General features: G+C 42.5%; 1 protein-coding gene across 1 annotated transcript; it reads right to left on the bottom strand.

The window, feature by feature from the left end:
• Nucleotides 1-327: 327 nt before the first annotated feature.
• On the bottom strand, nt 328-22,507 carry LOC131286462 (protein king tubby). The gene is made up of 6 exons (XM_058315416.1): nt 22,194-22,507; nt 5,027-5,297; nt 4,455-4,928; nt 4,061-4,251; nt 3,765-3,899; nt 328-661 (listed from the first exon to the last, which is right to left on the bottom strand). The coding sequence occupies exons 1-6, from the start codon at nt 22,299-22,301 to the stop codon at nt 392-394; spliced, it is 1,449 nt and encodes a 482-aa protein (XP_058171399.1). The 5' UTR covers nt 22,302-22,507; the 3' UTR covers nt 328-391.
• Between the last annotated feature and the right edge of the window lie 381 nt (nt 22,508-22,888).

The following is a 22,888-nucleotide window of genomic DNA, read 5'->3' as shown; positions in this document are numbered from 1 at the left end:
AATTTCAATAAAATACTTTATATTTAAAATTAAACCATCATTCAAAAACATCTTTCCATATTGTCCAATCGAATGGTGATCGATTTTATCGTTTCTTTTATCTACAATTCCAGTACCTCCCGGAGCTGTTACGGAAAGTTGGTAGATTGCACCGAATATAGTACGGCTCCGGCTTTTGTTTTTGATCCTACGCCCGATAGTCCCTACCCAATAAATAACACTAACACTAATCATTCCGCCTTACTAGCTAGTACACGACGATTCGGTCGGTGTTTTTTCTCCAAACAAAATCCTCTGTGACCAAGCACACAGCTCGTTTGATCGCTCCTGGTCCGTCCATCGGGTGGCAGTATAAATTAACGTGATTTGTTTTTGTATACGTCCACTGCGACTACTCACAGGCTAGCTTGCCATCGAAGCTGGACAGGGCGATCGCAAACGCCTGGAAAGCGCACAGCGGATATCGGAAATCCATGGTGAAGATGTCGTCCGCCGTTCTCCCGAATTGCATCACGATGTACTCCGGGTCCGAGTCGTGCACCAGCTGGAAGTTCTTGACCGATGCTTGCGTGACGCGCCCGTGGAAGTTGAGCACGTACGATTGCGTTTCGTCGTTCCAGATGGGCGTCTTGTTGTGCAGTTCAACGACATTGTCCATGTTCTGCAGAGTGAGGAAATGGGAGGGCGCGATTAAAGTGACACTGGCTACACGCAAAATTTGATTTGTCCCTCTGATAGTTAAGCGGGGTGGAATATGTATAAATAAAAAAAAACACGCCCAACCCCAAAGGGGAGTTCTTTGACTTGGGAGAACCAGTTAAACGACACCTGACCTACACGGTCCATGGAAGAACCATCTGCTGACCTCCACTTAGCACATAAATGCACACCCTCCGCAGACATCCTTGGTAGAGGTCAAGCCCCAGGCAATGCCTGGCCATTAGCTTGTGGTGGCTCATTAGTGCCTAGAAAACAAGGGCAGAAGTGAAGAGGGGGAGAGGGCTTTTGAAATGTCATTATGAATTTTTAACCTTCATGCCTTTGAGGTGTGGTCTTTTTTATCGATTGTAACTATAATGAGAGCGTTACCTTAGGGTATTGAGCGTAAAAATAGTGTTCAAAGGGAATAATAAAAATTAGACAAGACAAAAAAGTAAAATATTATAAGGCAAAGTAAAAGTTATTAAATGAAGAAAGAAAGCAAGTAAATGAATGCTAACGTATGCTAAAAAAATCATTAGAAAAGGGAAAAGTCAATCAATGTAGGTAAGAATGTTGTATTCCAACGAAAATTACAAGAAGAATAACACTTCAATGTAACAGAAAGAAACAAATGTAAGCAAGCGCTGAATGAGTCGAAGAAAGAAAGTTGAGAGCAAAAGAAAGGTGACGAATGATAAAAAAAATACTTGATAAAGGAAACTTTATTTAAGACCCCGGAATCCAAAGAAAATTACCAGTGAAAAAAATACAGAGGGAAACAAAATTATAATGGAGAAGAAACAAAAAAGAAGCAAACGAACCCGTGACGAAAGTGAAGCGATAGAACTTTGACCATCCCTAGGGGGTTAATCAAGGCAACGGCCACGGTGTAAAAATAAATCGACAGACAGTAAACCATCACGTCTAAATAATGTTCGCATCGTTTTATGTAACGACGTTAGCTCGGAGCACGTACGTCGGAGGGATACGCTCGCGGTTGAAGTTTGAATCGATTTCTTCTACTGCACCGGATGTGGTTTACTGTCGTTGGCTCCTTCGTGTACCAGACGGTACAGCGGGGGAAAATGTATGTCTCTGTGCTCCACCATTTTTATATTTCAATAATGTAAAGTGGAGAACAAGCATTCATCAACGAGAAGCTCGCCAAAAAAAAGGAAGTTTGCATCTTTTATACGCTGTACGTTCAACATTGAAATATAATTTATAATGCTATAATTTATCAAAGGAAAGAGTGAAAAGAAGAAAAAACTCGACGATCTGCCAAGCAACTTCTTCAGCTGGATCTAATGAGTTCGTTGATTTATCTTTATCTGGCATACACAACCGGTGGCCAAGTTTTTGCAATTAGTAAAGTTTGCATTAAAATAAACACTATTGAAATTGGAAGAAAAACTTTGTCCATAAGCGGCCATTGGTCAAAGTACTCCTATCGCTGGAAGCAACAACAGCTCGCTTTCTTTTTTATTATTCCCACACCGATCGACCCCAAAACCGGACGATTGTTTTCTGCCCATGACGATGGAAAGGGTAGCTTTCGCCTAAAACTCATGTCCTTCCCGGCGGTAGATAATTTCTTCTGAATGCTCGTTACGCCGCGATGGTGGTGTAGTATGATTAATATCCTTGGTTTGGCCACCGCTCGAATCGATCGATCTCCCGTCCGCGAGCAAACAAGATTTACGGGGAAAATGGGAAACTTTTCGAACCGCACCAAAACATTAGCTTGAAGAGGGGCCGGGATACGTGGACGAAGGATCTTTAGCATCGGCAGGGACGGTTTGTATTCGCTTTTACCCCCTTCGGGCGACGATAAAACTGCCAGCTACATACAGCCGGCACACGGCCACCCCTTTCTGCTGCCTCGTCCATACAAGCTGTACCTGACAACGTACGGAAACGGACCATCGGGAAAAAGAAAGAGGATGGAGGACGGTTACGTGCCACATTATACCACACCGGTTGGTTAACTACCACCCTCGTCCACCGACATTGGCGTAATGATGATGATGATGCTCCCGTGGTCTCGATGGTTTAGGGTTAGTCTCTGGTTGAAGCGGGGTTGAAACTTTTTCGACAGCCTGCAACAACCACGTTAGAACGTGTAAACCCGGCTTAGTGAAAAGAGAAAAACGAAGGGAATAAAGCGGACCGGACGAGACTAGGGGCGTCTCAGCTGGCGAAGGATATGGTGGCCGGTTGTTTGCCGGATCCGAACCGCAACAATCTGATCTGAACATTGACATCTGATGAGTTGAAACCGGCGATGGAAACGAGGAGCGACGAGTGGTTTTAAAACAATTTACCCAAACTCGGGGCCAATTAATTTCGCAACTAATTCCATTGGGCACCAGAAGAATGCCGAGTAAGGTGAAGCTGTTATTCACAGACACTCCCCCATTAGATGAGTCCTGGAGATATACACTGTGTCACAGTTTCTATAAGACCACCTTGATGTTAGTGAGTTTTATTTATTTTTGTTTTTAAGAAGTGGGTTTTTTTTAATTGAAATTTCTCACTCTGATACAGGTGTTGGTAGAAATGTTATCATAAAAATTAATCCCAAAATGCATAGCGTGCCAAAAATCTTGAAAATTAAAATGTTGAAAATCCATATATCGATTGTCCAACTGTTAACCATTTTAAGAAATGGGATTTAATCTTGAGCTGGTTAAAAAAGTTTTTCTATCAAACATAGCCAAGGCCATAGCAGCAAAGAAACCATTCAATGGACAAAGTTACACAACTAAGGCCATATGTCCCTTAACCATCTCTGCTAGTTAAGTTTACTGAAACTATGCCAAATCGAGCTTTGCAAGACGTTTAACGGTTTGGAAAAGTAATTTACTGTTATCAAGGTATAAAATTTATTTTACGTACATTGACAACCACCGAAGTTTGGTAGGAAAAATCTACTCCTACATCTGTACGCTCTCAAGCTTTTCTCGTTCCAATGTTCTTTTCCACAAAACATTCCGGAATCGCGACCTGTCGGCCGGAGGCACGAAAATATCACCCGCGTCACCCGCGCACGCTTCAATTACCTTTGATTTCCAGCAATCGAGCAGACCCTGCTGCCCATCTGCCGAGCTTATTTGTACACGCTGATCGTCCTCGGTCATACCGGGCAGCAGCACCGTCATATTGCGGGGTCCTTTAAATCCTAGGATGTTGGTGTCCTGTAGAACAAGGGCAGCATGTTAGGGATTAGAAGTGAAAATCATAACAAATTGTATCGCCTTGGGGGAGGCCATTTTTGGTACACATTACAGGGTCGCCACGCAATACTAATTCTATTGCTAGGTGGACGTTTGATGAAGTCAATAATTAGTTCACTTACATAGATTACAACGGCCAGGTCGAGCCGGGGCGCGGTCGGGTCATTCTTAACGCCACTGTCGTACACGAAGAACGTCGTGCCGAACACATTCGAGCGTAGTTTCCCCACGAAACCATCCGCCTGCCGGGAAAGATCCGTCGGGTCGCAGCTGATGATGTAGTTGGACGTTTTACTCTTCTTGCGCTTGCGACCTGCGGTTGAGGGAAAAAAGGTAAGAGAAACAGGTCAACTGACGTGCATCGCTGGCAAACTGCGGAACATCTTGTAGTGGCAACATTTCGATTATATAAACGCCAATTGCACCGAAAGGGATTGTTTTGTGACAGTTGCAGTGCGTAACCTAAGCCGTACGAAAGAAGCTTCGTTTTCCCTTTTCCCCGACCGAAAAACGTACCGGCGAGACAGAACACCCGCTTGCCGTAGTCCCGCTCGAGGTGCAGGTAGTAGATGGGAAACAGGCCCCGGTCCATGCCCTTCCGGTCGCGTGTGATTCGGCACTTGTAGAGGACGCCCTGGGCGGCCGGTTGCGTGACCCACTGCTCGATCGGTCCGATAACGTCGCCCTCGGTGTCCGGCGGTCCGCCGCCGCTCGGTGGCGTTCCGGAGCCCTCGTTGCTTTTCACGTTGCCACTGCTGCTGTTGTTTGGATGGTGCTGCTGCTGCTGGTGGTGATTGTTGTTGTTGAGCGCGGGTGAAATCGGGACCGAATGGGAGAGCAGCTGGTCGGCAGTGGGCCGTTCGTATAGGACACCGCCCGGGCCACCGTTCGCTGTGGACTTGGACGAGAGCGACAGGGGTAGCACGTCGACTGGCGTGCTCTCTTCGTCTTCACTGTCCTGCGACGAAGGGGTTAGCTTTTCCAGTGTCGCTGCAATGAGTCATAAGAGTACGACAATTAGCGGCTCGTCATGAAATCGATTACTTCTGAATTTATTATTTATCACAAAACCAGCACAAAACACTTACAATCACTGTACGGTGAGGTTGGGGTCGTCGTGAGGGAGCTCCCCGTAACGTTCGCACCGGCAGCTGGCATCGCGGTAAGGGTGGGTGAACTGGGCATCAGCTGGTCCGGGTTGTTCGGGGACATCATGAACTGCATCGGACCATCGTACGCGTGCACCTCACGTCCGCTCCGATTGACGCCGGACATTGGACGGACGAGCTGCAGATCGCTGGCCTGCACCATGCCCGGTGTTGCTCGCTTCTGTCGAATGTAGGCTTCCATCAGTTGGCGCTGGAGAGAAACATAGGGCAGAGTACGCAGAAATCGAATGAGATTTGTGAGAACAACAAACTCAATGCTGTTTTGAACATGGTCACATTCTTTTGATTGTTAATTTACTGCAATATTTGTACATCACAATGACATAATTGCTTTATATGCTGGTACAATTTGCGTGTTACTGGGTCCTTGTCTTTTTTGTTTCGGGAAAAAATCCTTTTAGCTAGTTCGATTTCATTCTATCACAAGAACTTACAACAAAAGACTAGTGTTGTGCCTTACTAATCTTTTGGCGAGATTAATGCATGTGAATCTTTCACCTAAGATTTATTCAGATGGATTCATGAATCTTTTAGGATTCGAATCATCAAACGATCATGAATCTTGCGAAACATTAATGAATCTTTAGAATCTTTCATTTCTTCCAAAAATAGGGAAAAGAGGGTCCTTGTTTGCTCATCACTTTTCATCAGTTGATGATTTTTTGGGATTCATGAATCTCTCATTCAAAGATTTATGAATGTCTAAAATACAAAGAACCATTCAGATTTATGAATCTGACTCTTAATTACACAACTTTAGAAAAGACCGATTGACCAACTGGAAAGAAAAACTGAATATTGAACAATCAAAGCTTCAAACCTACTTTCATCTCATCAATATCACGTGCATTACCCAAATCCGTTTATTTGACATTAAAACATTTAAAAAGGAATTAAACTTTTTTTATTATTTCAAACAAAGAATTAGCTCTTGATTCCTACAGTGGTCGCATTGGGAAAAAAACAACCTAAAACCGTAGTCCGTCGAATATGAACTCTGTTGGCGAAATTCTCAATATTATTACGAATGACGAACACACATCGACCGAGTTCTAGTGAGACTCGGTCAAAGCTGCAAAAGAGTCAATAAACCATAGGAAAAGTCAGTGCGGCTAAAGGTATTTGGTAAGGTAACTTGTTTCACTGATTATTTTTTGTAAATTAATTAAAGTTGTACTCCCTTCATTTGAAAATCTTCATTTCATCTTCAAAGCGAGCCACCCAACGGGGTGAATTTAGGTAATTGTTGGGAATTACAAACCTGCTTTGAAGCTTCACCATTTACCATTTCCCATTAGAACAAATAAATAAATACCTCCAGCATGAATTCACTCCGGCTCTCGTGCACCAGAGCTTATCTCGTTTCGGTCGGCTCAATGAGCAAACAATGGGGGCACTAAAATTAACACCCTAGAGGCAGTGAGGGGTGGTCCTAATCCTTGGCTAGGTGTTTGCTCCGCGTTTGGCAAACGACAAGAGCGCGATGGAAGGAAAGTATGTAAGCCCGCACACGCCAACTCTCGCACCCTTATGTGAACACCTTTACGCCGTCGTCGAGTTGCCTCTTCGGCCCACCGTTGCGGTGGGAAAATTTGCAATTAACAGATTAAACAACGGACGACAAGGGAGTGATGAGGCGAAAGGGAGGGTGGTCTAATGCAACACTAGCTAAATGGTGCATTGCATATATTAGCACCGGTGGTCGATAATGACATGGTTCCACGAGGCGTTTTTCTCTCGCCAAGAGCGCCAAAGAGCTTCCGTATCGATGGTTGAACGAGGTGTCAATGAAGTAAGAAAAGGATTGGCAAACAAATTTGTTGAGAAGCTCCAATGGTTAGGACAACAAAAACGAAAAATATTCAAACAAGTTTATTAATTTTCATTACAAATCTTATAAACGAAAAATAACAATAGAGCGATATTTTAGAAATAACTTTCATATTCAACAGCATTAACGTGTTCGCAAATTTCGTCCTTGATATTTGACTGAGGATGGATTTTAGCAACGTCAGAAATGATGAAAGCAAAAAGACGAAGAAAGCTGCTAAAAAAAGCGAGATAACAAAAGTAATAAAATATACTTTTATTGTGGGATATTACCAGCAACGGGTTATTTGAAGTTTCTATCAAATGGTAATAATATTTCTAAAATAATCTTGTTTTACATCATATTGTCTTTTTACGTTACGACAGGTAGATATTAAAATCCTAAGAAATTGTGAAAAATGATATAAGGAGTGCAGTTAATCAATCTAATGGTAAAGTGCATCGTCGTAGGAAAGGAAAGGACAAAAAGAAATTTGTGATTGAAAAATTTATTGTATGTTATTATATGTACAGCTGAAACTGAACTGTTCAAAACTCTAATAAGTATATGCTAATTTGGGAATATATAGCATGGATGCAATTCCGTAATGGCTAGGGTTGTTCGTCTATTTGAAAAACAAAAAATGTTTGGTAGGGAAATGAAGAATCTATTACACAGAATATTTTTCCAACACAATGATGTTTTCCTTTCAACGCTACAAGCATATCCAGCTGACAAAAAGACTTCACAAACGAGACGATCCACATCCGACACAATATGTGTGGCGGCGGCTTCTATTTGCATGTAAAGTAGAAAATCGTGGTTAAAGTGAAGCTTCCACCGAGTGGCGTTGTACCGTGTGCTACGAGGAAATTTGCCTTTCATCTTCCACACAAGGGACACGGACGGATGAGGTGAAACCGGTGAAAATTGTCAAACGCGAACGCTCTTCCTTTTCCGACGGTTCTGTTGCCCCCCCTCTAAAATCCCTCCCGTCGGTGCATCCGTTTTTCCCTTTGAGCGGAGTCGAGCAGACAAACGACCATTCGAGTCAACCACCGAGAAGCCTGCGGGGAGGCACTGGCCGTGAAAAACCACGTGATGAAAAGCTCATTCGAAAATCTAGCTCTTAACCGTACCATCCTGCCCTCCTTCACTGGCTTTTGCGGCTCCGGGTTTGTTTTCTGACTTTGTTGTTTGTTTGGTTTCGTTTACCCGGCTATTTTTTGGTCGCTGCCAACGCGACTCACACTTCAACTTTCTCGCGCCGCTCGACCAACTGGTCGACGAACGGGTTTCAGGAGGATACCAGCTTTACTTTTTCCACCCTTTCGAAGGTGGCAACAATTTGTATCATTCTAGGATAGTGGGCTTTAAAAAAGGTTACCGGAGCATGAGCCTGCTGAAATGTGGGCAACGATGGTGGCATATACAGCGTGCGTGTAGATTATGGTCTTGAATTGAATTAATGATAAAACCGCTGGCACTTTACAAAATCGATGAAAAATTAAAGTTGGGGCCTACGTGACAATAAACAGATGGTTTCCAAAAACATTAAAAAAGCAACGATGAAACCAATAGAGTTGAAAAAAAGAGGTAGAACATAACAAAAACATTAAAACTTAAAAAAAAATCAGAACCAAATTGAAATAAACATCTCAATTCAAAATTAGCACCAGCTACCCTTCAACAAACACCTCGACTGGGAAAATGTTCCATCTCTTTCCTGCGCTTGTGGTTGAATTTTGTTCCCCGGTTTTCCCCCAGAAATCCTTAATGCACGCTGATGCAAATTGCCAAAGTTGAGCAGCAATCTCTTGTTTTATTTTTTATCTCTTGTTCCAACCCCCGAAGGCGGAAGTGTTGTGGAAAACCTGGTCAAAATCTGCATCCATGAGTCTAATTATGGGCATCATGGTTTGGTTTATTTTCTACCAGCCTGGGAAATAAAGCCCACGTTGGCTGGAGTGAAACACTCCGTGCAATTCAGGGTGAAACGGAGCATTAAACGAGAGAAAGTAAAAACAAAAACTGCAATTCTCCACCTCGTTCTCGTTTCCGTGCTTTTAATTTTCACCTCCACCCTGATGACCATCGGAAAAAACAGCAAAACAAAACAACTGCCTGGGCCCCATCTTACCGGTACCGTTGGGCAATGGAAGCGATGTTACACATAACGAAAAAAGAAAGAACAGGAAGGAACAATTTTCCTGCGAAAGGAGGAAGGTAGAAGTGATGCAATTACTATAGTAGAAAAATAACATTTGCACTGCTGCATTCATTGCACAGTGTCCAAGGTGTGTGCAATAAGGAGATTAGAAAAGCGTAAACAAAAGCAAATAACCAGACAAACTGCTTTTGTGGAATGAAAACCATTTCCTTCACTTAGGGGTTCACCTTTGCATACTTTCGTTCGTTTCGCCCTCCGTTGTACAAAACGGGCCATGACTTAAAATGCTATTCTTTTCTATGTTTTGTGTAGCAAATTTACCCAACACAGCCCAATGGTGACAAATTTTGTGCTAGAATTTGCTACTCGTTTTAAATTGATTATCTAAGCTCTACATCTTTTTTATTCTGCAGGTTCTAATTTCTTGTGCTTGAAACATACCGTTGTTAGCAAGAAGGAAAAAAATTGAAAACCTAGGAAATTGACACTTATATTAAACACATTGGGATGAAAAAATAGTAAGCAAGCACTAAAGGAAAAAAACAAACAACGAACCCGATTTCACGCTTTCGCCGCAATGGAGACGCCTGGTGCCTCACGTGGACAAACATCAAATCAAACAGGCCGACGAAAATTTAATATATTCCCCGTAGCAATGCGTCACTTTAGTTGCCAAGAGCTATTCTTTTCTTTTTGTTTTTGGTTTTGCCCTTCAGTAACCCAGAAGCTTCTTAGCCTTTATGCGTTGTTCATACTATTTCCCACTCAAACACTCATATTACAACAAGAAGAAAGTGAACAAAATCCACGGGGTCAATCGGGGTTAATCGTAAAGTCTCGTTTATGCGACCGGTCATTTACGGCACACTAAACCTGTGCAGAGCGCGGTGTGGGTGGCGAAAAGCTACGGCAGCTCAAGTGGAATTATGGAACCATACCAAACAGAGAAAAAAAAGGAGAAAATAAAAACCTAAGACCCGCGCTAAAGATGGTAATGAGATTAACGATTTCTGACCGGCGGACCAACAACGAAGGGCTTCGTCCACCCAGCGATAGATCGTTGGGTTATTTGAGCGAATCGATTGCGACACGAAAGGAAAGGAGCCGAGGAAACGAAACTCACACAAGAGGATGGGATGGAACTCCTAAAGGGAAGGATGGTTTCACGGGCGATTGGTTTTTCTGCTTTTTACTTTCCTTTTCCACACTGGACAGCAAGGCATTACATGCGGCGTAATGGTTTATGCCGATTTGGGAGTGTAAATTGCAAGAGCTTAAGGCTACTTACTGCATAGTGTTGGAGAAAGGAGAAGTGGGCTTCTTTTGTCAAGTAAATATAACCTACTTGTCATTTGTTGTAAGTAATTGTGAAGAGGAAAAAGAAAAAGCAAATAAAAAGAAATCTTTTCCGCTAACGATCGTTACATTTTCTTCCCCAAAGTTTGCGCCGCATGGCACAACAATTTATCAACTTCGTATTGATTACTTGGCTCTTCAAGGTGCGCAGCAATTGTGGCTCATTTATTCATCGTTAGGTCTGTCTAGACTCCAGATGCATGCCAATAGCGATAGGATCAACGAAATGACGTAAAGCCCTGGACACGGCGATTGGGGATTGCAGAGCCTAAAGCATGGGGGCACCAGGTCTGGAAGCTTTGGATGCGGTCGAGCTTCATATCCAACGGTGGGTTAGCTAGAAATGGGTAGCGAAAATAAATGAAAATTAACATCGCTAAACCCCGGGGAGAGCCGTGCACAAATTTGACCAGTCAAGTTCTACGAGCTTCGTGGCTGAAAGGTGGGGAATTTTTTTTTTCCCCATTACTGGGAAGCCACCGGTTTTCCGGTGAAATCTGGGCAGCTGGTAATGGTACGGACGGTATTTATATAGCACGTTAAGCTACGATAACGTGGATTGATTTATATTCCTCTCGCGCAGATAGCCAACCACCGGAAGGCAGGATTGACGCAGAACAGTGTGGCGTTTCGGGACCACCAAACCAATGCCAAAATCCTGCTGCTCACTATTCCGCTTTTGGGAAAAACAGGCACAAGGTACGTGTCTGGCCGAAGGTACGCCATGATGTAACGAGCGACACAATGCAATACCGCAGAGCAAGGTGAGAAATCACATTCCATGAAACAGGAACCGGCATATTTATTATTCTCGGCACAAATGGACGCCAAAGGTGAGAACAGTTAAATTAAATGCTCTTATTTGTTTCCACCGACATTGGGATTTGCTGTTTTGTTAGTATGTTAATCATTTCACGTTTGCATTCATGATAACTTGACTTAGTTTTGTACAACCGCATATATTTTTCATTATGTCAAAATTTTGCTCTCGTTTTTGATCATGGGAATTCTAAAATAAATTTCGTCTGACCGCCGAAAAACAAAAACAGTCAACGAATGCATTGGGTTTCGATCTATATAATGGTATGCTACAAGTGGTAGAGGGAAAGTTTCATCAGCACAAGGGATGTTTACAGAAGCATCGGGGAACTTTGCAATGATACAGGGAAATATTACAAATAGCAAGGGGAATCGTGCAAACTCACCGGGTAACTTTGCAATCGATTAGGGGAGTCGATGGGTAACATTCGATGCGAGATTCTCCACGTTTACCGTACCGAATCCGTTGCTTGACAAACGAGTATAAACAAATGGATGAAAAATTTGAAGGTAGTAATTTCAATCGAATTGAGTAAAAATACACAGCAAATAATTTACTTTTCTTGTGTGAGCGTACCCGTGCGGATCAAAGTAAATATACAAATTACAACAAACGAGGACTTTTGTGAGGTTGCAAAGTTCTCTGTTTGGTATGCACATTTCCCTTAGCTGTTGTACACATTCCCCTATATGATTGCAATGATCTCTTTACTGGTTGAAAATATGCCCTTTGCTTTTGAAATGTTCCCTTTACCTTTAGTTATAGGCATTCGATAAGTTATAACAAACTTGTTTACTGTCTTAACAAGTTATTTGTCAAAAAAACAAGTTAACAGTTAAAACCTATTAGCAGTCATAAAAAAATCACTTAACACTTCTAATTGATTTCTTCAAGCATAAATATATTCAGGTTGCATTATCAACTGTTTGTATTTTGTATGATGGTAGTCATAATAACTGTGTCATGTTAAACGTAGCATGGCGATATTTTAGATACAGTTTCTTTAATCTAACTACACTTGAAAGAAGGACAATTATTCACATTATTTTTAAATGAAACCCTATAAAGAGCAACGCCTTTAATTGAGGAAAGTGTGAAAGCCATTGCCTTCCGCTCGTCCTCTCGGCAACAAAGTACCTCAATAAGGATCACGTTCCATTTCGGACCATTTTCAGCCGTCAAAAATAAAAAAATACAAATCGTATACGTTACTCAAGTGATGGAACCATTAGTTCGCATTGAGATTTTTTGTTTTCCCCGCCGAACAACCTTCCCACATGATGACGAGAGCGAGCTGGCAGCAAAGTTCCACTAGACGGCCGTTTAATGGCCGTTGAATAGACCATTCCAGCGAGTGTTATGTTACGTCACCTTTCGCACCGTCTCGCGAAACCCCTGGCACGTATGTCGGTGCATGTTGGTGTGCTGAAGAACAAGTGTGAAGAGAAAAAAAACGTGACGTCCATTTTCTTCGTTTCATCGCATCGCAGGCTCAAGTGTCGGCAGGACGGTTCCCGCCGCCGTCTACTCCGCGATATGCGTACGCCAAGGGCAAAAACTAAAAAGCAACACCACAAACAGAATATTCGAGTGACACACGGGGCGAGCTTCATGGGGTGGTTTTTTTTTATTTTTGTTGTTGTTGTGTTAAGAAAAACCAACTAAAAGCTGTCCCGCTTTCACTGGGCATTTGAAAAGCACTTGAAATTTGCATCCGTGGGGAAAAGCAAAACAAAGTAGCAAACACGTCCATTCGGCGTCCCCGGGACTGAGCAATGGAAAACCGACGGCGTTCTGGTTCTAATTTAATTTTGTCTTCCCTTCGCTCTCACTCACCGAACACTCATACACTGCTTGACAAATCACTGTTAGCACAAGGTGGAGCAAATAAAAAAGGAACCAGGCAAACCTCAGTCCATAACCTCAAATCTCTGCTAACGCTCGTTGGTGGGGAAAAATCACATAATGTATCCTACTTAAACACAAACCACCTCACGCCGACATGGAGCCCTTGAACCGAAGCATAAAATCGACCCCCGGAAAGACACTCGTACCTCGTTCGAAGGAATAGTCAAGTCAAGTCGTGACAATGAGAAAAAAAGGAAAAAAAAGAAAAAGGGTGATAAAAAGGACACGCATCCAACATTGGTTCGTGAATTAATAATTTCAATTTATTTCGATTCGAACACTGACGATGGCCCACGGGTTCGATTTATGAGTGTTGCTGGAAACTCCCCTGGGGGTTCCTATTTTAATTCCGGTTCCTAGTTGTCGAACTCCACTTTGCACCACTCTCCCTTCAGGTTGCACTTGAACTGCACGTGGAGGAGTGTCCGTACTGGAAGCACATCGAAAGCCTTCGACAAGGGCACGAACTTTCCGACGGACATCAAAGAACGAAGAGAGGCAAAAACCTTCAACCGCCGAACGCAATCGAAAGGACTCTTGTAGGTGATTAGAAAACTAGGACGTCGATAGGTGAGCCGGGAAGGTCGAACCCGGACCCGTGGCGCACCTCCCTTTGCGAGATGGAAAGTCTGGTGGGGTGGGGTCGGCAGGTGAGTAGGGGATTAATATTTGAACCAAACGTCACCATGTTCGAGGACGTGTCATGCCCACGATTCCAACCAGGAGCTCTACGCCTCGTATCCTGAAGGACACGACGACGTAGCGGGCAAATGCGTGTTTCCCAGGCGCTAAACAATTTATAAACTGTAGGAAAAAAAAACCGGGACACGTTTGAGAACGCAATCCTCTGCCGAAGCGGGCGAAGAAATGCAAATGTAAACGAAATATACCTTCACCGAAAGCATCCCGATGTGCCGATGCGCGACTGATAGAATTACGTTTGGCATTATATCGTTGTTTTATTTTTGGCTTTTGGTCTCGTTGGTTTGGTGTGTTGTGGAAATTTGTGTAAATCAAATTACTTCCAACCCAGATGGTACTATTTGTGCAGGTGCGGAAACACGTTTGAAGTATAGCTTTTCCCTCTACAGTCAGCTAGCTATGAAAATAGGCTTTCGTTGTGAACGGTTTATTTTATCTGTAACTTTTGCTCGAGTTTAAACTGTCCCAACGTTAATGTGGTTTCTTTTTTACAGTTTTACTATCAGAGCAGCGATGGTCTCACAATCGCAAACAAATGCGTATGTATAAAGCAACCAAATGAATAATGTTGCGACTTTTTTATATTTTCAACGCGTTTTTTGTGTTTTTACAAACGGAACGGAGAAATACTTACTTCGAAATTAATCAATTTTGAAGTTAGAATCGTCAGTTGATGTGGATGCACTGATAGTGGTGTTTCTTGAAATTGCAATCGTATAGATTTCCTGAGACGGGAATTATATGTTTGGTAGCGAATGAATGTGTTTTATATGATATTTCACCTATTTTACTGTTATAGAATTGAATTGAAACGTTCTTTATATCAGAAATCATCACTCAATCTTGGGAGTAACCTTGGCCTTGATAGAACTGTGTTTAAATAAATATTTTTGTATGGGCCAAAAGAGCACTTCATTGGTTTCCTTGAAGTTTAATCGGCATGTACTATTTGATTTATTGTTTTGATTCAAAAGCTTTCATTACTAATACACCACTGGCAAAAAAATGTTAAATTTTACTAGAAAAATTACATATTTTACTTAGTTTGGCATAAGATAGTTTGTCAGCAATTCGTTTGTCTGATTGTCAGAAATTTAAGGTCTTTGCTCTTCTACTTTCTTAAGTTTTGATACACGATTTGGTTTCATGATTGTTTGACGATTTTAAGTTTAAAATTTGATTAAGTTAAAGTGTAATTAAAATTAGTATAAATTACTTGGTATGTTTGATCAAAGCTTCTTCGGCTTTTCCGGTTAGTTAGAAACTTGTTAACTTATTTTCATGCCCATTTCTTACGCCACGTAAGTAATCTTGTTTGTGGTTAGGGTAATCCTCCCACAATATATCGCTCATTTTATAGCCTCCCAGTTTTTGCGACGGTGTTTCAGTGTTCGGTGGAAACTAAAATATTAATACGACCTCCGGTGGAGTTGAAACCACTGGCGACCTACGTCTCAGCTTGGCGCTAGTGGAGGTAAGAGCGGAAGCAATAAAATGGTCGATTTCATTTCGTAATTTTCAATTTGTGGCCAGGGCCACGCCACGCGGTAAGAAAGGTGTCTGGTGGGCAAACCATAGCAATAAAAAACCGGTGCTGCCTTCCTGGGGCAGCTTTATTTGAATTTCTTTTTTTTTAATTTGAACTTAGTTTCCCTAGAGCCAGAACAATGCGTAGACAGGACTTAGCAGGACTTGGGCATATGATGGGTCCAACATTATACATTACCGGCCAAAATGGGCAGGTATTAGCTTTTTCCCCCCCTCTATCGGTAGCCCACCCATATTTTAATGTTTCCACAATTTCTAATTGAACCCAACACGGACGCCAGCGGGATTCCGGTGCCTTCCATAATCACGAAGGTCAGGATGTTACCGGCACATTACATTTAATTTTCATCATCACCTGGCAACCATGTGCGCCGTCCAGGAATGGTTTACGTTTGGGAATTCATGTTGTTTTTTAGAAAGCAAATATTATCTTCCGCTCGTGCTGATACCTTCCATTAGAAAATGCGAACTGACCGGAAGCTCGTTTTCTTTTTGACCACCGAACAGAACAAACAATTAGTGTTTCGTACACCGAATCCCGCAGATGGATTTTAAATCTTACGATTCAATACAATGTGCATTAAATCATGCAGATTATCCTTGCTGAATTGTGAGGCAATGGGGGAATATTTGTTGTCTCCCGGGACCACAGATCGCCTCCCGGAGGAAACAAACAAGAGCGCCAGGTAACGGACGCCGCACCTGGCGACACAACTGGTTTGTTATTTTTACGAAACAATCCCGCCATGGTTCATTTGTTATGCAAATTTATTCCCCCAACGGGATAGTGGCTATGGGGAGTTTGGGAGAAAAATCACCAGCTGAGGTATGATTGATATCAGCGCCGGTGGAATAAAGTTTACATGTGTAGCCTAATTTATTCACATATTTGTTATCTGAACCTCCTTTGGCAGCGAGGAAGTTTAAACGTTAAATTAATTTATTTACATTGTATTTTTATTGAACCACTCCTCCTTAAATGTGAGTCATTTAAATTCACCCTTATGTTCTCCGTTCGATATGGAAAAACAGTTAAACCAGGAGCAAGCAGCATTGAAGCATTTAACTACACCTTCCAAAAAGCCTTCATCTGTCATCATCGATGATGATGGGCGAACGGTGATATGTTCTTACCGCTACTTGGAACCGAGATTCATCCAACGTACTCATATGATGACGTGCAAAAGTTAATGATACCGAGAAACCGAAAACGATTGCATGAAATCGGCTCAAACGCGTTGGTGCGAAACATATTCTCCTCACTTTTCGACGAAGGTACCGCTCGGGGGAATACTATCGGTTATCTGTTAAATCGCAAAATACCATCCATGTTGGACAAACAAAACAATCAAAAGGGTTTGAGTTCGGTTGTTTGCAGAAGACCGCACTTACGTAGGCAGATTATGGTTTGGATAGCATGGGTGAGGCTGAAGATGCAGCTAATCGTGGTAGAGATAAGCCAAGAGTTTAGCCGTTTTTACTTTGAGTAGGCAAATCTTTACACTATTAAAATATATTTAACGACTGTTACAAAATAAGTCTCAACTTATGAATAAAAGATCAAAAGATTCGTTTATGCATCGTTCTACTTAATAAGCTTCTTCTAGAATCTGTTTTTTTTGCATAGGTTGCAAGTTTACACGCTCACCTCACGAACGTCAGTTAAAGCGATGCGAACTGACGTTAACCAAATTACCCTGAGACACATTTATGTCACTCCATTTGAAACGCAAACGACTCCTCCAGCTCGTTTATTACTTCAGGTCGAGGAAAAACATGAAAAAATCTGTTTTTTTTTTATTTAATATTAAATTGTAAGTTCTAACATCCGTGTGGGAGAAGAGCAGGTACACCGTCCTCGTAGGTTACAGCGAAACATATCCTTGTCACTGAACTGGAACACTGAGGCCACCCAAGCCACGTGAACCATACACAAGGGTCGTGTTTGGGAGGGTGTGTTTTGGGGCCCACAACCTTTCCAGCAGGTGCACAAACACTTTTTCCTCCCCTTGATTTTGGTGCACGCTGGAAACGTGTGTTGATTTTGGGAAAACAATCAAATGCTCAACTTGGCGTTGGTCCTTACTTTCGTGGCCGGATATTGCCGAAGTTTAATTTACTCACCTACCAAAGTTCCATCGTAATAAAAGCCAAACTGTACCGACTGCAAGTCTGCCGTTGGGTTTGGAAGATAATTTTGGGTTTGTGTACAAGTTTTTTTTCCAAACACCAGACCAACGTAACGCCAGCTGAACACGAAAAAAGAACTAAGAAATAGTAAACAAACAAGGCTCTGAAAGAACTCACATCCAATCACAACTAGTTGGTTGTCAATAGTGACTGATAGACTTTTCGAAATAGAGTAAAAATTTGAGCTGCATGTTATGAATCTTTCGTGAACGATTCATGCTGAATAATCATCAATCTTTTTAGATTCTCTAGCGTTACAAGACTATAAAGATTTAAACAATGCTAAATATTCGAAGTTTCATGGATTGCGTTATGTAGAAAGAATATTTCATGAACAGATGATTCATGAATCATTTAAAATAATTTATAATTTATTCAGATAAATCGCGATAAATGATCCATCAACGATTCATATATCGACCAAGGTACATATGATCTTCAGTCTTTCATGACTCATTGATCAAAAATCAGCAGAATCCGCGTTTCTTCGATTTCTCTCATAGACAAAATCATGAAAAAATGTAACTAACACATTTCTCATGTTATCTACAAGCGCATAGTTTGACAAATTTTTCAGCTGTTTGATGTAATGCATTTGTTGATATAGATTTGTGGATCGTTTGTGTTTAATAAGCTGGTAGTAATTTTTGGGCCTTAATTGAATCTTAGAAATCTCCGGAATCTTTAATTTAACGTAATTTATAATTCAAATTCATAAATCTGAATCTTAGATACACAACTCTATTAAAATACTGTTAAGATAATTGAACCTAACAATGTGTTTATTCGCGATTACATAAAATGATCCTTATTAATCAGAAAACCCATAGAATTACGTCACGAGTTCGTATACTGTGTGCACCCAAACCGCTAATGAATTTCAAATAGAGTTTGATTAGATTTTTGAAAATAAACAAGTAAATAGAGCTTTCAGTGTTCCCAGTGATAACTAGAGCCCTATCTGGGGCACGAAACGGTGGAAGAATTTGTTAATTCTGTATGTTAGGTATTTTTTTTCTTAACGTATGCCGAGTCCAAGATTTAGTTGTCCCTTGTTTCAGGCAGTTCGACGCTTTTAAAACAACCCTCGTACCAAGTTACGATTCGCTCGGCATATAATGAAAAATGCCAATACTGCCACCATTTTACTCCTCTTTCCGAACTGGTTCGTTGCTTTGCAACAGAGAGCGGGGTTTTTTTTCTCGCTTACCGGAACGTATGAAACATTATCACGTAGTCAATTTCTCTAAAAAAGAAACCCACTCCTCCGGTGGCGGCAAAATTACTGGCAATTCTCTTCCATGGCGATGGTGTATCTACGTCGATCCTCTTATCGTTAGGTGCTTGCTGTGGGGTAATTTTTTGCCTTTTTATCAACACAAGTGACTCGCTGCACGTAGAAATTGCCCGGTTAAGGGAGAGACCAATAAAAAGGGTAATCAAAAATCTCAATCATATTCGGGGTAAGTGGTTTTGCCGGATAGTAGATACAGATCGTTTGCCGAGAAACCCCCAACCCACGGAGTAAAAGGATAAGTTCTTCGCAACGAGTATGGTTTTGCCTGAAAGTATAATCGACAAATCCAATTTGACCGGCACGAGTTTTTGGGCCCTTTTGCCCCGGTTGGGTGTTGTACGCAAACAGAAGTCATTGCCGGACGGTAAGGATTTGGGCAAGCAATCGAACTGTTATCAAAGCCATCATTAGACAAATCACATCGGAGAAAACACGTAAATTGGCCAATTTTGAATCAAGTATCAATATTTCATAATTTCACAGCCATTTGTGTTTGAATGGAGACTTAGTTTAATACCCTGCAATCTCATGAAGTCGAAAGAAAACCATACACACATACTAAATGAGTACATGGAACCAACTGGCCTTAATAACACAAGTCGGCCGCAATTCGTTTAATCCTTTGGCTTGGTTTAATTTAATTTAACTACCAATGCCTCCTTTCATAGGTCGGTCAGCGACGCCTCTGTGGGAGACCATGCACAACTCGTGTTGCTCCTTTCGTAATCCTTTTTACTAGCGTCAATAATCGACACACTTCCCGAGCACATGTGACGTAATGCAACAGGCAGCACCGCGAAAGGACAGAACGTGTCGATGTGTGGATGTGGAAGCAGTAACACCCACTAAGGGGATTAAGCGAATCACACCCGCATCAGCAGTTGGGGAAAAACAAGGCTAGCCCAGGACTTTCCATGTCATTTTGACAGTAAAGTAATGTTCACAATATCCTTTTTTTCTCGTCAATTGGTGCAACTATGTGATATTTATATCACCGTTTTAAATCGCCTTTCCGTAATTCTGATAAGATTTTCACTCGCCAATGCATTAATCTGTCAGCTTTTCGCGCTTATTTTTATTTGTTTTTCACCTTCAGTGGGCAGGCTCCCGTTTCGCTTCCAAAAATCCCCGCGGGCTCGAAGCTCCCCCCCCCCCCCCCCCCCCCCCCGGCAGGTGGCGAAAGTTTTTCGCTTAAAACATTAATTCAAATTTTCACTTCCATGCACTGATGGCGCGGGGGAAAACTAAACAGGGGGAAATAAGGAACCCCGCACCAAAAGACGGCGTAAACAAAGCCAAGCTCTCACCGATGGGTAACGGACAGGGTAAGCCACACGCTGCACGATGGGAAGGCGGGTTCGGTTTTCCAATCGATCGATTGCTTATTATTATTGACTTCGGCGGCTGCCGGAAATCTGCAATCGAAACCATTAGAAAGCATCCCGAAATTCGGGTCGGGTGCAAAAGCGAGCGGGAGATGAAAAGTGAAGAAACTCGAACCACCTGAAAACTGCCGGCGGATGATGAAGACGAAGTGGAACAAGGTGAGAAAAACGGAGGTGAAGGGAAAGCCGCGTCTCACCAGCGGCAAACAAATCGCTTTTCATTTTCATGTAACGTTCAATTTTTCCCCTCCATTGATTCGACGCACCCTCGACGGAAGGCAAAGCGGCAAACAAAGTACCGTCGAGTTGGCAAGTAAATACTTTTTTTTACCATTTTGTGTCTCCCGAAATCGGACCACCGAAGGAATCGATCTGCACTGACCTCGTTCCTTTGGGAAAGGAGTATACGGCAACTTTGCCGCGTCATCGGAAGGTTCAGACGACCATCAGGCAGCAAGTAGCTCGACTGGAATGCAAACTGTCTTCGCGTGTCTGGGACGGAAACAAACGCGTCCTCGAGTTCTATAGGAAGCGTTGGGTGTGTGAAAGAGTTTGAAACTTGTTTTGCGCTCATGTAAGCTTGAAAGGGGGTATCTAACTATAACCATTCCATAAGATCAATTTTTGCAAATGTATCGCGTAAGTATTTTCCACTTTGGTTTGCTTAGAACAAGTTTTTTGTATATAAATTCTCCTTTTTCCTGGATCCTTTCCGCCGTGGCTTTTCTTCCCACCCAATCAATCAAGCCCCCCCGCCAACAGAAAGAAAACGATTACATAAAGTACAGAAGGAAGCACCACCGGGGCGACCTGCATTGAGGTCAAAACAAATCGAGTCCAGCCCGGCGGATGGGGTTCGGTGTAAAAACCTGCTTACTCACCTCTCAACCATTCGATGGTAGTTTGGTATCGGTGTGTCTGTGTGTCTCGACGGCGGTTCAGTGAGTCACTTCCTTCTACCATTTCCGCTTCGATCAGTCGACAGTGCGACAGAATAGTGCTAGCGGAAAAGCGAATATGTGTGTTATAAAATGTTGCTACCAAACGACACTTCCCTCCCGACCATCGTGCACGGCTTAAGGGGGTTAAACCGGTCAAAAACGGGATTCCGGTTCATTTTGATCCGGTTTCAGAACGATGCTTTCCGGTAGGAACGGTGTAACATGCTTCCACCGACCCGGAGGAAGATCTAACTACCGACGATTAGACGAGACTCGAGGTTTTTTAACCTTACAGGTTCCTTTTTAGTTTTGTCTTTGCTGTCCACTACTTTGTGATCATTTGGTGTCACACTCGTAGAAGCGTAAATGGTAGCGAACATTTATTTCCCCAGCTTCTACCTTCCAGTTCACACCTAATGACTTGAGCTTAAAGCTAACCACCTTGGGCCCAGCTTTAATTCATACTATGGCGATTGAGAGTTCAATTCCCAATTCTGTACGTTAAACATTCACTCCCGAAAGGTTCCAAGCTGTTTTACTAAACATCCATCCATGAATACTCCTCGCTATCACAATTATCAGGTCACAGAGTGTGGCTTTTCATATTTTCTGCTCGATTTGAATATGGTTCACCCATCTTGAACGTGTGGTTGCCAACACTTTCTTCTTGTTGTGGTCCCTAATAACACATGCCCAACTACAATACAAAAAAAAAAATAGTCAAACAAATAAAATTGTCATGGAAAATGTCGATTTGTGTAGAGTTGGGCGTCTTGTGCTGGTCGTTATGACAAAAAAAGAAGCAGGTCAAACGTACGAGGTGAATCTTCTGGAATTGTTGTTTCTATTATTTTGCTTCGCTCTCATGTTTGAGCAGATTGTTTTACCAACTTAAATGTTTCTCACGACAGTAAAGTGCGTTTTTCCGTTTCCCTCATTTGACTCGGATGTTCACTTACCTGCTGCTCCAGCTTCTGATGCCGGCTGCTACTGGTGTTGCTATGGTTGTTGGCGGTGGTGATTTGGCTGGTGTTGCTGCCATTGCTACCGTTGTTGATTGCACTCATGGTGCCGCGAGGTTTGTCGTCTTCCACCGGCCTCAGCTCGTTCCGTTCGTTTTCGCTGGTGAAGATTGCGCCACCGTTCCGGGGCCAGCCGGACACAGCTTCATGCAAAATCGAACGCAAATACCAAACACAGATTCTCTTCGACGCCTACTTACGCACCACGGTACTTGCGAGGATTTTTAAATAACCAGATTCAACGATGAACACTTGAGAGCAAACAAAAACACACACACACGGCGCTGGAGGCTCGCCGTCTCAGTTGAACATCTGTCCGACAGGCCAACGCTTCACTGTTGCTTGGCTATCTTCTCAAATTCTTTGCCGATTCGCTTGAGGTGTAGCATTCACTAGCTTTATTTTCTATTATATCTTGATCTTGAAAAACTGCCCAATCATATCGATACCAGATAAACAGCGAGTTTCGATTGCATCGCACCGAAACCAATGAAAAGGGGCACGTTCTTAGTATGCAATGCGCTAAAAACGGTGATGATGCATAACCGCATCAAAATGCTGCGAGACCGTTGCGACCGGATAGCACAACTCGTTGTCTACTCGTTCGATAAAGCACGCTGGCAAACACGTAC

The sequence above is a fragment of the Anopheles ziemanni genome, chromosome 3 (genome assembly GCF_943734765.1).
Source record: "Anopheles ziemanni chromosome 3, idAnoZiCoDA_A2_x.2, whole genome shotgun sequence".
In the NCBI taxonomy this organism is placed as follows: domain Eukaryota; kingdom Metazoa; phylum Arthropoda; class Insecta; order Diptera; family Culicidae; genus Anopheles; species Anopheles ziemanni.
Note: the sequence above shows the minus strand (reverse complement) of the source record. Positions and strands in the feature narration are given on the sequence as shown.